Source organism: Podarcis melisellensis (assembly GCF_964234715.1).
Source record: "Podarcis melisellensis genome assembly, chromosome: 2".
Classification (NCBI taxonomy): domain Eukaryota; kingdom Metazoa; phylum Chordata; class Lepidosauria; order Squamata; family Lacertidae; genus Podarcis; species Podarcis melisellensis.
Genome location: NC_138529.1, coordinates 122629756 through 122641719, shown reverse-complemented (window position 1 = coordinate 122641719; position 11964 = coordinate 122629756). Strand labels below are relative to the sequence as shown.

General features: G+C 45.9%; 1 protein-coding gene across 1 annotated transcript; it reads left to right on the top strand.

The window, feature by feature from the left end:
- Nucleotides 1-5236: 5236 nt before the first annotated feature.
- Nucleotides 5237-11216, top strand: LOC309363280 (vomeronasal type-2 receptor 26-like; the record flags this gene model as incomplete). Its single annotated transcript, XM_081899385.1, has 5 exons — nucleotides 5237-5676; nucleotides 5941-6756; nucleotides 8704-8931; nucleotides 9665-9791; nucleotides 10318-11216. The coding sequence occupies exons 1-5, from the start codon at nucleotides 5332-5334 to the stop codon at nucleotides 11214-11216; spliced, it is 2415 nt and encodes an 804-aa protein (XP_081755511.1). The 5' UTR covers nucleotides 5237-5331.
- Nucleotides 11217-11964: the final 748 nt, after the last annotated feature.

Below are 11964 nucleotides of genomic sequence, written 5' to 3'. Positions count from 1 at the left end.
ACATTTCTGTTCCGCTGTCATTGGCTTTCAACCAATGGGTTGAAAGATTACCTCCAAGTTCCAGCGGTGACAAATGAGGATTGGCATCAGGTGTGTTGGCTGTATTAGCCTTTGTAGCATTCTCTGCTATGGCAAGTTCTTGGGCCAAATTTGTTGGATGGTTTGTCCTCTTGTTGTTTGTTTGCAAGTCCTTTAGCTGTGTTGACCAATCCAACACTGTGAGTGGCAAAGGCATAGCTACATCTAGGGTACTCTCATTCTGAGTTCTCTTGCTCGAGTCTTTTTGAGGAAAGTAGCTGGTAATTTTACTTTGTCTCCTTCGGCGCTCCATCGGGCTCTGTGGTGAATTAGGCAAAATTCCTTGGTCCTTGTATTTTTTCCTGGTGAGGACCATAGTGGGTATATGGGTATATATGGATATATGGTAGGGGGTGCTTGCTTAACGGCGGCTTATCTTTTGTTCTAAGCTGGAGTAAACAATAGCAGAAATGCCGATTTGTGGAAGTTGCCTCCTAAACCTCTCCAACCTCTCCAACTTGTTAGTTTCTCCAGCAATTTACATCGGGGCTTGTGAGGTATCAGTCATTTAAAATGTTAGAAAATATTACTGGTCTTGAGCTTTCATACTATGCCTTGTTTCGTTTAAAATTCAACTAGGTCTTTCTCCCTCATTCAACAGCCTCACGACGTAACCAGTAAAGTAGCTAGGCAGTATAACAAAGCAGGAAAAAAAAAAAGTCCCTTGGAATAATTATTGGGTTGAACTTGCCTTGTGTTTCTTGGGGTTATAGCTGCTTCAATTCCTTCCTTTTTTTTATAGATAAGAAGCTCGGCGTCCTTCCAAAGGAGTAGCTGGCCTCCCCGTCTGCTAATTACCAGTTTCGTGAAGATAGGGCGGCTTGCTGAGCCTCTTTTGGATAAAAATAGGCCTTTGGCAGTTAATAAAAAAGAGTGATAGTTTAAAACTGCTAAGCTCGGTTAAAAAAAAGAAAGAGGAATAAAAAAAAAGCTTTAAAAGTGCTGATAAATACTGATAAATCTATATTATCAACGCGGAGCACAAAATAGAGCTACCACTAACGACGCCATCTTAATCTAAAAAAAATGTTTGAATGTGTGGTCACTTCCACCATAGATGAAAGTAGGTCCCTTTAGTATCACAACCATGGCAACACATAGGGCTTATTACAGCTGATGTAATATATGCTAGTTGGGCTATATATGTCCCATACCATCTATGCCACATTTCGTGTGAGAGTTTTCTAATATTTGCCAACAGAAATATACCTGCCAACCACAGCCCTTTTCTGGTGGAATCGTCAGTATTTGTTATTAAATCATATTCCCACACTGATTTAAAGCTGGACAAATCACCTAGCTGGGCTTTTTCTCAAATTATCATAGAATTCTGAAACTTGTCCTTTACCTCTTTTCCCTTGCCCAGGCAAGCAGCAGCCAATAGATCAGCCCCCTCCTCTCTCCTCCCACCTCTGCCCTCACCAGCCCACCTCTCTATCCACTCACTTGCCTTTTCTTTTGTGACACCACAGGCAGGCAGCAGCCAGAGGCAACCTTTGCAGCCTCCTCAGGCCCCGCAACAATCTGTGGTGGGTGCAATGCAATAGTAGCTCATTCACCCCAGAGCCAGGCCCAGCTGAACCACTGAGAGGCCAACCAGGTGAAGGGCTTGTGGCGCTTTCAACCCAGGGACATCTCCTGCCTCTCACACACTTGTAGTTGTTGCCAAGTACCCCTGCTCAGCCCACAGTGGGGGAGGGGATAGTTTGGGTGGGTTGTGTGGCTGGGGGATTTTGCCCATTTTGGAAGGGTGTTGCCTGTGTCTCATTTGTAGTGTGTGTGTAGTGTGTGACTGCATACACATTTTAAGTGTCTTTCTCTACCTCCCTAAATCGTGGGAATTCATTCTTTGTGTTTTGAATGTAAATATGTGTTGTATGTGTAGTCTTTTGTGGGAGGGAGTGTTCTGAGCACCACCAGTGAAATGTGTATCTTGCGCTGCCTGCAACAGTTTCTGTCATTCCTAAATATGTGCCTCCAGTCCCAAAACTCTCCGGACCCCCATGGATCGGGGTGTTGAATGCTCCAGTCACAGCCAACCTGTTTCTCTCCATGATTCCTTCTGGGCTCTGGATTCTTCTGTGGCCCAGGGGGGTTCACAACATAACATTACAATATATAAACCACAGAACACATAGTAGAAATAACAACCACAGCAAACCAGCAAACTCCTCTCCCACAACACATTTAAAAGAGCATCAGATGTCAGTCAGCCAAAGACCTTGAAGAGGAATGTTTTTTGCCTGGTGCCTAAAGGTGTACAATGAAAGCGCCAGGCGAACTTCCCTGGGGAGAGCATTCCACAGACGGGGAGCCACTGCAGAGAAGGCCCGTTCTTGTGTTGTCACCCTCCAGAGCTATCGTGGAGGAGACACACGAAGAAGGGCCTCAGAGGATGATCTTCAGGTCCAGGTAGGTTCATATGGAGAGAGGTGGTCCCTGAGCAGTTCAGCTTCTTCAGTTGCCAGTTGTGGCTGGGATCTCTCCTGGCTGCACCTATATTCCCTTTCCTCTAAGGAGCTCAGGGTGACCTATATGCTTCCCCTCCTCCCACTTGATCCTCACAACAAGAACATCCCTGTGAGGTAAGTTAGGCTGAGGCACAGTGTCTGGCCCTTAAATCCCCAGTATGGAGATTTAAGTCCTCTTCTCCCAAGCCCTAGTGCAACACGTTAACCACTGCACAACACAAAGTTTGGATTAATACGCTTTTCTAGACTTCAATTTTTCTACGAAGCCCAGAACAGCAGCACCATCATGTATGAAACTGCCTTATACTAAGTCAGTCCATCAAGCCTAGCATTGTCTTTACTGAATGGCAGCAGCCATCCAGGATTTCAGACCAGGCTCTCTCCCAGATGCTAGGGACTGAGCCTGGGACCTTCCACATGCAAATGTAGGTACTGTGCTTTGACTCTTCCACACAGGGCAAAATGGCTACTTTGGCACTACCTTCCCGACTTCCCCAAGAAACGTGGCTTTGGTGTACCAGGCAGGTGTACCATTCACCACATGACATGTCTCTGCCTTCCTCTACCACCCAGCATGCTTCCTAGCCAATTCAAGGGCAGGTGGTCCAGCATGTGAAGGAAAGAGAAGAATCCCTTTCCCATCTCGCCCTCCCTCCAAGGTCCTACTCTGACTCCATTGTGGCTGGTAGGGCAGAAGGCAGGGAGCCCAACAGTAGATGGCGCCAGAGCAGATAACTGGAACCAGAGCCAGGAACAGACAGAACCAACCGATTCTGGTTTTGTTCTCGCCTTCCTCCCTTGCTGAGTTCTGCAAGGGCAACACGGAGACTAAGGAGGAGGTGGGAGCTGATAGCGAGGACCATCACCTGGGCTGTTTGTAAGAAAGGAGGCAGGAAACTGGGTGGAGGCAGACAGGTTGGTTGGGCAGTGCCCCCCTTGCCCATATGGACCACCCTCCACTGGCTGTTTGGACTGACCCAGGTGCACTGCTTTTCTAATGCTCTTGTCACCAAAGTTTGGGCAAAACACACTCTCACACACAACCCATGCCTAATTTGGAGCCGCATCTGTAATCCCTCACAAACATATTTTCCTCCAGTGCTGCAGCTGCCACAATGATTTCAGGATGTTGTGGAGATGAGCTTCCCTCCTAATTATAATTATATCAAAATCATAGTGATTTATTCTTGCCAAAGCTCAAGAGAGATTTCTGGAGATCGCCTAGACATTGGAATTAAAGGCCATCGTGAGGTTATCCGTAGTGTTCTTCCAGGGGGAGGGGGGGAGTTGGTGCACAACGTATCTCCTGTGTGAGACACAAACTGAGGAGACACAGAGCAGGTGAAAGGGAGGGATGTGTCTGCTTGAAGCTGAATGCCCCTGTAGGGGTGAAGCCGCTGTGGGTTTGGCCTTGCAAGAGTTCTCGCCGCCATCTGATTAGCAGGCTCTGGAGGAGGGACAGGTGCAGGAAGCAGAGCCAGGATGGCACCCTTGCTGGTTCTGCTAGTTCTGCTATTGATACCCCACGGAGTGTGTGGGAAGCTGAAGGCAAAATGCCCCTTGAATCTGAGCATAGAAGAAGAAGCTTGGAGTTACTACCTGCCTGGAGATTTCCTCATTAGTGGGATCATATCTCCACAATATCCTTTTAAGCAAAACTTATACGACTTTTCTCGGCTCCCAGTAATCAACTTTGACCGGTAAGTCATTATATGCTGATGGAAGTTATGCGTCTCCAATTTACAACAGAAATTGTCCCTGGATCAAGGCTGAGGACCACCCAAATGTTGCTGGGCTGTCATCCTGGGCCATTGGCCATGCTGGCTGGGGGCTTATGGGAGCAACAACTGCAGTGGGGGAACAGGTTCCCAAGATGCCTGTCCTATTTTCTAGTTCCCTTTGTCATCCCTGGGAAGATGTTCTAGCTGCTATGATGCAGTGTTGCCTGTTGAAGGATGCAAGTAAATCTGTTCAGCAAAATGATGCATTGAGGCAAGGGTGTCTCTCTCTCTCACTCTCTCTCTCTCTGTGTGTGTGTGTGTGTATGTGTGTGTGTGTGTGTGTGTCCACATAGGTTTCTTCCTGGCCCAGAAACTCATGCAAAAATCCCTCCTAGGTTTCCATCCTGCCTCCTGAGACCTTTTCCTTTTGTGTTGCGTATTTTTCAGCGATGAGCCCTTGTAACAGTGACATTTTAAACCTGCTCTGGGAGACATTTTTGGCAGAAGTGCCAAAATGAATAGTAATTTATTTTTAAAAAATCAAGCCAGGAAGTCATAGGACCTCCTCATTACCAGTGTCAAATCTCCAAAATTTGAGAAGTAACTATTCAGTTTTTTGAACAACAACCAACCACAAAACAACAACTTCAACCCACTAAGCTTCGTTCATAAGTAAAGTTGTATTGATGGTTTTGGTGCTTCCTCAATTGCACTCTAGATTAAGGTCACCAGATTTTTTTCAATGAATCTGGGACACTTTTCAACTTCAATGGATTTTGTATGGGGACTGATGTGTAAATCCGGGGACTGTCCCCGGGAAATGGGGACATCTGGTAACCTTACTCTAGATGCTCCTAATTACAAGGGATATCCTCAGTTTCTGAGTCCCTTTATGCTGTGTGTTTCTTTCCCTTCTGTGATGGAGTGTTCCTTTCCTTACTTTTATTGTTAAGTGGCAAATGGGTTTTTCATATTGCAAGAAGGATATGACTTTTCTCAGTCCTCACAGCAGATGTACAGGCCATTCTGTGGGAGAATCAAAACAACTGTATAGTCGCTGAATGATGAACAGTTGTTCCACATTTTTAAAAAAAGTATTTATTTATTGCAGTTTCTCAGGTAGGCTGTACTGGCACATCTTGTCCTTCTTGTTCACCATCCAGGAGATCAACAGGGACCCCAGGCTCTTACCCAACCTCACCCTGGGCTACAACCTCTATGAGAGCTTATTCAATGCAATGATAACGTCCGATGCCACGCTAAACCTGCTTTCGGGTGGGGAAAGCAACATCCCAAACTACACCTGTGGAAAAGGGAAGGATAACCTGTTGGCTGTTCTTGAAGGGGCCAATTCTGTGATTTCCAAACACATTTCAATCATGTCAAGGATCTACAAAGTACCACAGGTATGAAGGGGAAGGGGCAGCATGGAGGGACAGAATAGAAAGTCATAGGCATGAAATTCCACTTTCTCTCCAGGGAAATCAAGGCAGGGCATCCAAAACTAAGTTAAAACACTGCAGATTGGATCCAGGGCTCCCAATCCCAGTCTCTGCCCACCTGGCATCCCACCCCCTGATGTTTCAGACCAATACTAATCATTTCAGTTTAATAAATGTCTGGTTTTTATCCTGAGACCAAAGCAAAGCACGAATCCCTTTCCTCACTAGATCAGTTACGGCTTCAATGCTCAGGCTCTGGATGACAAATCCCAGTTCCCTTTTGTCTACCGGTTGCTCCCCAAAGAGGATTCTCAGTACCGGGGGATTGTCAAGCTGCTCCTGCATTTTGGATGGACATGGATTGGCCTCATTGCTCCAGACAACGAGAATGGAGAGAGGTTCATGAATGCCCTGACATCTCTGATGATCCACAGTGGAATCTGTGTTGCCTTCACAAAAAGACTAACAGAAGGCGCTCTCTATGAAGGGTTCGTATCCGGGGTACCCTTTGCCATATGGAGACAAGTCAGTGTGTTTGTTTACTATGAAAACACTCGCATGGGATGGGTGACAATCATCACACTACAAAGAAGGATTTGGCAACATGTTGGAGCAAGGGTCTGGATCACAACAGGTTTTCAGGACATCAACGTGGTATTGCAAGGTGAAGGTTTTTGGTACATCCATGGTTCTTTCTCCTTTATAATTAAGACCCCCAAAAGGACCATGCACGACTACTACGGACCATATTCCGATCTTCTTTATCAGTTTTGGGATGAATCAGATCGTTGCTCGTATTCAAAGCACGCCTTGTCTGTGAAAGGTCAGATAAGATGCACAGAGAAGGAGCAGCAGCAGCAGCAGCTGGAGCCTCTGCCCAGGGAGGAGCTGGAGAGAGCCCTCTCCCAAGACAGCTACAGCACTTACTTCCATGTCCAGGCCGTGGCGCACGCTCTACATGCTGCATGTTCGTCAAGATCAAAACGGATGCTGATGGCGGATGGGGGAGACAGGTTGGGACATCAAAGGCTGCAGCCATGGCAGGTATTTCCTTTCCCTCTTTTCAAACTGCAATGCACTTTCCAAACCGTAGAATTTAACTTAGTAGTGTCTCCAGCATTGGCACTTGTGGGGATAAATGAAGGGCACTAACTTTATTACTGTATATAAAGATATGCTGCTGTTTCTGCTAGTAGCCGCCCATCTAGAGATTGCCAGATGCTGGCAAATGGCTAAAAGCCTAAACATTGAAGCATGGTACCAAAGGGTCAGGGACACGGGTGGCGCTGTGGGTTAAACTGTTATGGTTCAGAATTTATCTGGTTAAATTCCCCTGGTGTGTGTCACCTGCTGACGTCAGCTTACAGAAGCTGGGCGGAGATAGAAGCTGGGCGGAGACAGAAGCTTTTAGAAGCTCAGGAGGAGGAGTTTTTTCCCTGTACTTTCACTTCTTCTTCTCTCTGTGTATCTGTGAGAGAGAAAGACGTGCCTTTGGACATGGCTGAAAGAAGCCCCGGACTTTGATGCTGTAATGTTTTAATAAAGAGCTGTAAATAGACACACCTGTCTATGTGTGCTTGCCTGGAAACTAGGCTGCTTTACACGCTGTGCTTCTACTCTGCTACAAGCCGTGACTGAGAAGAGACAGCAGGAGTTATTGCGCAGCTTCGGAGGAAGCGTGCCGGACCGCTGTAAATGATTGATTGGGATCGTAAAGCTGTCTGAGATCGCGGCCCCATCGATCAGGGAAGATCGATATCTCCAGATAAACTACAGAGCCTAGGACTTGCCGATCAGAAGGTTGGCGGTTCGAATCCCCGCGACGTGGTGAGCCCGGGCGCTGTTCTTGTTCGCCAGAAGGGGCTTAGTCATGCTGGCCACATGACCTGGAAGCTGTACGCCAGCTCCCTCGGCCAATAAAGTGAGATGAGTGCCGCAACTCCAGAGTCGGCCACGACTGGACCTAATGTTCAGGGGTCCCTTTACCTTTACCTTACCAAAGGGTCTGGTCAGTAGCACTAGCAGAAAAACTGACATGCCAAATCCGCACAGCCAAGGGAAAGGAATGCCTCTCTTCCTTGCCACACTGCACAACAACTGCTTATATCTTTCACGAGACAGGAAGAATAGACAAGGACTCCCACACAGCCTCATGGTGGCCTTTATGTATGCTGTTTGCACAATGTGACAACGCATTTTAGCTTTCATTCATGATACTTTGCATGATCTAACAGGTGAGCAATGCAAGGGCAGTCAAGATGTTTGTAGCAGTTCTTCTTTATCATTAAATTGCAAAATGAATCAAAAACATTTTCTGACATTCGGGAGTGAGGGGAGGGAAATGTCCATTGGTAAGGCATCAGAGGGAGGCCAATCTTTCTGCCCACTGTGGGAATGTAAGAAGAAAAGCCTTCCAACATCCTGTGGTTCCTCCTTGGTGCTCTGAGAGAGATCCAATTGGCAAGCCCAAGAGGCTCAGTGGTTGGTTTTAGAAACAATGCAAAAGAACTGAGGATAGAATTAAACATCATACATGAAGGCAGTCTAAGACAGAGAGCTTTTCATCACGCGGGGAAAAGTTGTTGAAACAAAAATGTTTTTCCAGGAAGCACAGATATTGTTAAATTATTGGAAATGTTTCTAAATCAATGTCTATTTGACCATGGGAATGTAAGGAGTGCAAGAAGGCAGAAATTTCTGTTTCGTCCTTTGATAGTTGCAATCAGCGTTGCTTTTGTTTGGCTAAATGTGTGTTGCTCTTAAATTGTTTTCTAAAAATTTTCTTAAATTGTTTTCTAAAAATTGAGTAACACAGCTGCTGAAACCACATTCACCATTCTTGTCCCAAAGAACACTAAAAACTCAGATACTCATTATGGCATATACACTAGCTGAGTTTTACACTTGCCAAACTTCATGGGAGCTCAAAGGGAGCAGGGCTGAGAGGTCTAATATGCTTTCTATATCCTGGTGTTTTCCTTGTCATTCCAGCTTCACCCTTTCTTGAGAGCAATCCGGTTTTCTAATACCTCAGTGGGTGAACTGTATTTGAATGAGAACGGGGAGCTGCCTGGCAGTTATGATATTGTGAACTGGGTGATGTTTCCCAACATGTCTCGCGCCAGAGTGAAAGTTGGGAGTGTAGAGAGAGAGACATCCGCTGACATAAACTTCAAGATTAACCCCGAAGCTATTGTGTGGCCCCAACGGTTTAAAAAGGTAGGGGATACTCTATTCTAAGTGACACCTGCTAAGATGTAGCAATTTGTTGAAGACTGCAAATGGGACTTGATTGCAAACTTTTAAACACTTACCAGGGAGCAAGACTTACAGAATAGTGTGCCACATGGGAGCAGCATCAAAGGGGTCTCCCGTTTCTATGGAATGCAGATAGAGAAAATTGATGAGAATAATGATCTGTTGTGACCTTGACAGAAGCATTGAGGTTCAGACCCACTTGGAAGTTTCTGTATAACAGGGTTGATAAAGACCTAGTGAATATCCTCATAAAAAGAACATCGTAGCAAGACATGAGAGACAGTTTCCACCTCTATCAGACTCGCTCTGCATATGGTTTAACCACATATCTGCCCTGCAATAAGGCAACACGTTGAATATATCAAGACCCTAAGACATAGAAAAGAGGAATAATAAATGTAGAAACAAGCAAACAAACACACCAAAATAGTATGCATCAAAAGAAAATTGCCTTGGGGTTCAGTGGAGCTCAATGAGGAATGCGTTACTTGCAGGTTTCGGTGCTCGCAGATGCGCAGACGCTCAAAATGATGTCACATGCATGCGCAGAAGCAGCGAATCACAGACGCGGGTTGTGTTCACTTCAGGATGCGAACAGGGCTCCAGAACAGATTCCGTTCGCATTCAGAGGTACCACTGTACAGTATACTCCTAACACTTTCCCCTCACTGCACCTTCATATCTTACCAATTAGGCTGTCCCTCACTCCAGGTGTACTGAAAGCTGTCGCCCTGGATATGCCAAGGCAGTTCAAGAAGGAAAACCAGTTTGCTGCTATGCTTGTTCCCCATGTGCAGAAGGGAGAATCTCCACTCGAAAAGGTGGGTGACTCCTTAACAAGGGCAAAGGGCAGAGATTCATTCAGAGACAGACTCTGGGAGGGACTGAGAGGTATTTCATCATCACCATCATTCATTTATTATACAGTGGTACCTTGGGTTACATATGCTTCAGGTTACAGACTCCGCTAACCCAGAAATATTACCTCGGGTTAATAACCTTGCTTCATTATAAGAACATAAATTGTGCTCCAGCGGCATGGCAGCAGCAGGAGGCCCCATTAGCTAAAGTGGTGCTTCAGGTTAAGAACAGTTTCAGGTTAAGATCAGACCTCCAGAACGAATTAAGTTCTAAACCCGAGCTACCACTGTATGTCTCTAATTTAGCCACTCTGGGTTGCTGAATAGGGTTCTTGCTTTGCCCTTGATTTTATATCACCTCCCACAAAATGAAATACTTTACCTGTCAAAGCCCAAGGTTAAGAGATGTGTCCCCAGTATGCAGAGAAAGATGTACAATGAAGACTCCAGATGCACCTCTGGACAGTTTCAATTCTCTCTTCCTCAGATGCAAGACACTGCACCAAATGTCTGGAAGAGGAATATCCAAACAAGGACCATGATCAATGCGTTCCCAAGATCATCACCTTCCTGGCCTATGAAGGGTATTTGGGGATCATCCTGGCTACCTTTACCCTACTCTTATCCTCAGCTACAGGCTTTATTTTGGGAATATTCATGAAATACAATGAAACTCCTATAGTCAAAGCCAACAACAGGGACCTCTCCTACATCCTCCTCTTCTCCCTCCTGCTCTGCTTTTTGTCCTCTTTCCTCTTCATTGGACGGCCAAGGAAAGTGACCTGCCTTCTCCGACAGACAACCTTCAGCATCATCTTCTCTATTGCTGTCTCTTCTGTCTTGGCAAAAACCATCACTGTTGTGCTAGCATTCCTGGCCACTAAACCAGGGAACAGACTGAGGAGATGGCTGGGAAAGAGTCTGGCCAACTCCATTGTCATTTCCTGCTCCAGTGTCCAAGTTCTCATCTGCACCACCTGGCTGGGAGTTTCTCCTCCTTTCCCAGACTCTGACATGCACTCCCAGCCAGGAGAGATCATCTTGCAGTGCAATGAAGGGTCTCCTGCCATGTTTTACGCTGTCCTTGGCTACATGGGCTTCCTGTCTGCCATCTGCTTCACGGTGGCTTTCCTAGCTAGGAATCTGCCTGGGGCCTTCAATGAAGCTAAGCTGATCACCTTCAGCATGCTGGTCTTCTGTAGTGTTTGGGTGTCCTTTGTGCCCACCTACCTGAGCACCAAGGGGAAATACATGGTAGCCGTGCAAGTCTTCTCCATCTTGGCTTCCAGTGCTGGGCTTCTGGGCTGCATCTTCATACCCAAGTGCTACATTATGATACTAAGACCTGATCTGAACACGAAGGAGCACCTGACAGCAAAAGAATAAACTAAATATATATATAGAGAGAGAGTCTCTGTGTGAAATCATTTGTCCTTCCATTTGTATGTATTCAAGGTATTGTCAATCCTTTTCAGTAGGTGATGCTGAGTTTGTTAGGATATTTCCATTCCACCTTAAAAAGGGAGCAGGTTGTTGTGTCACAGCCTGCATATTTCCTGTTCACAGGATGTTTCTGTTTTGTATATAGCTGTTGTTTTTCTCTCTGTGTACCTGGACACACAGACAGACATGTTTTTCCTTTGTTCTGACCAACGCTGAATAAAGTTGTAAATAATGCTCTCCTGAGTGCATCTTTCATTGTAAGAACTCTGCTGAAAGAGCGTGCACCAGTCCTTGGAATGTGGGAGCTGTTTCTGAGGCTTGTGTCGCTAATTGACTGATACTGCATTTCTACGGGAGATTGATGGATCGTCTGGAATCAACGTGGAGGCAGATGGCCTTTGTCTCCCTGGCAGTATCCCAACAACAGGCTCCGGGCCCAGATTCACGGCACTTACAGGAGAGTAAGACTGCGAAAGACTGTGAGGTATGTGGGGAAAAGCGAAAGCAAGGCTTTTCTGTTGCCGCGGCAGTCTTTGAACTCCGGCAGGCTAATTAGCCTGGGAGTCCAGCCAAGCAGGCCTCAAGATTTTGCTGGCATATTGATAATTTTATATTACAAAATGAAAATGTCACACAGGACCTGGCATCTATATTAAGAGAATATTAATAATTCTGTAGAGCTGATAAACAT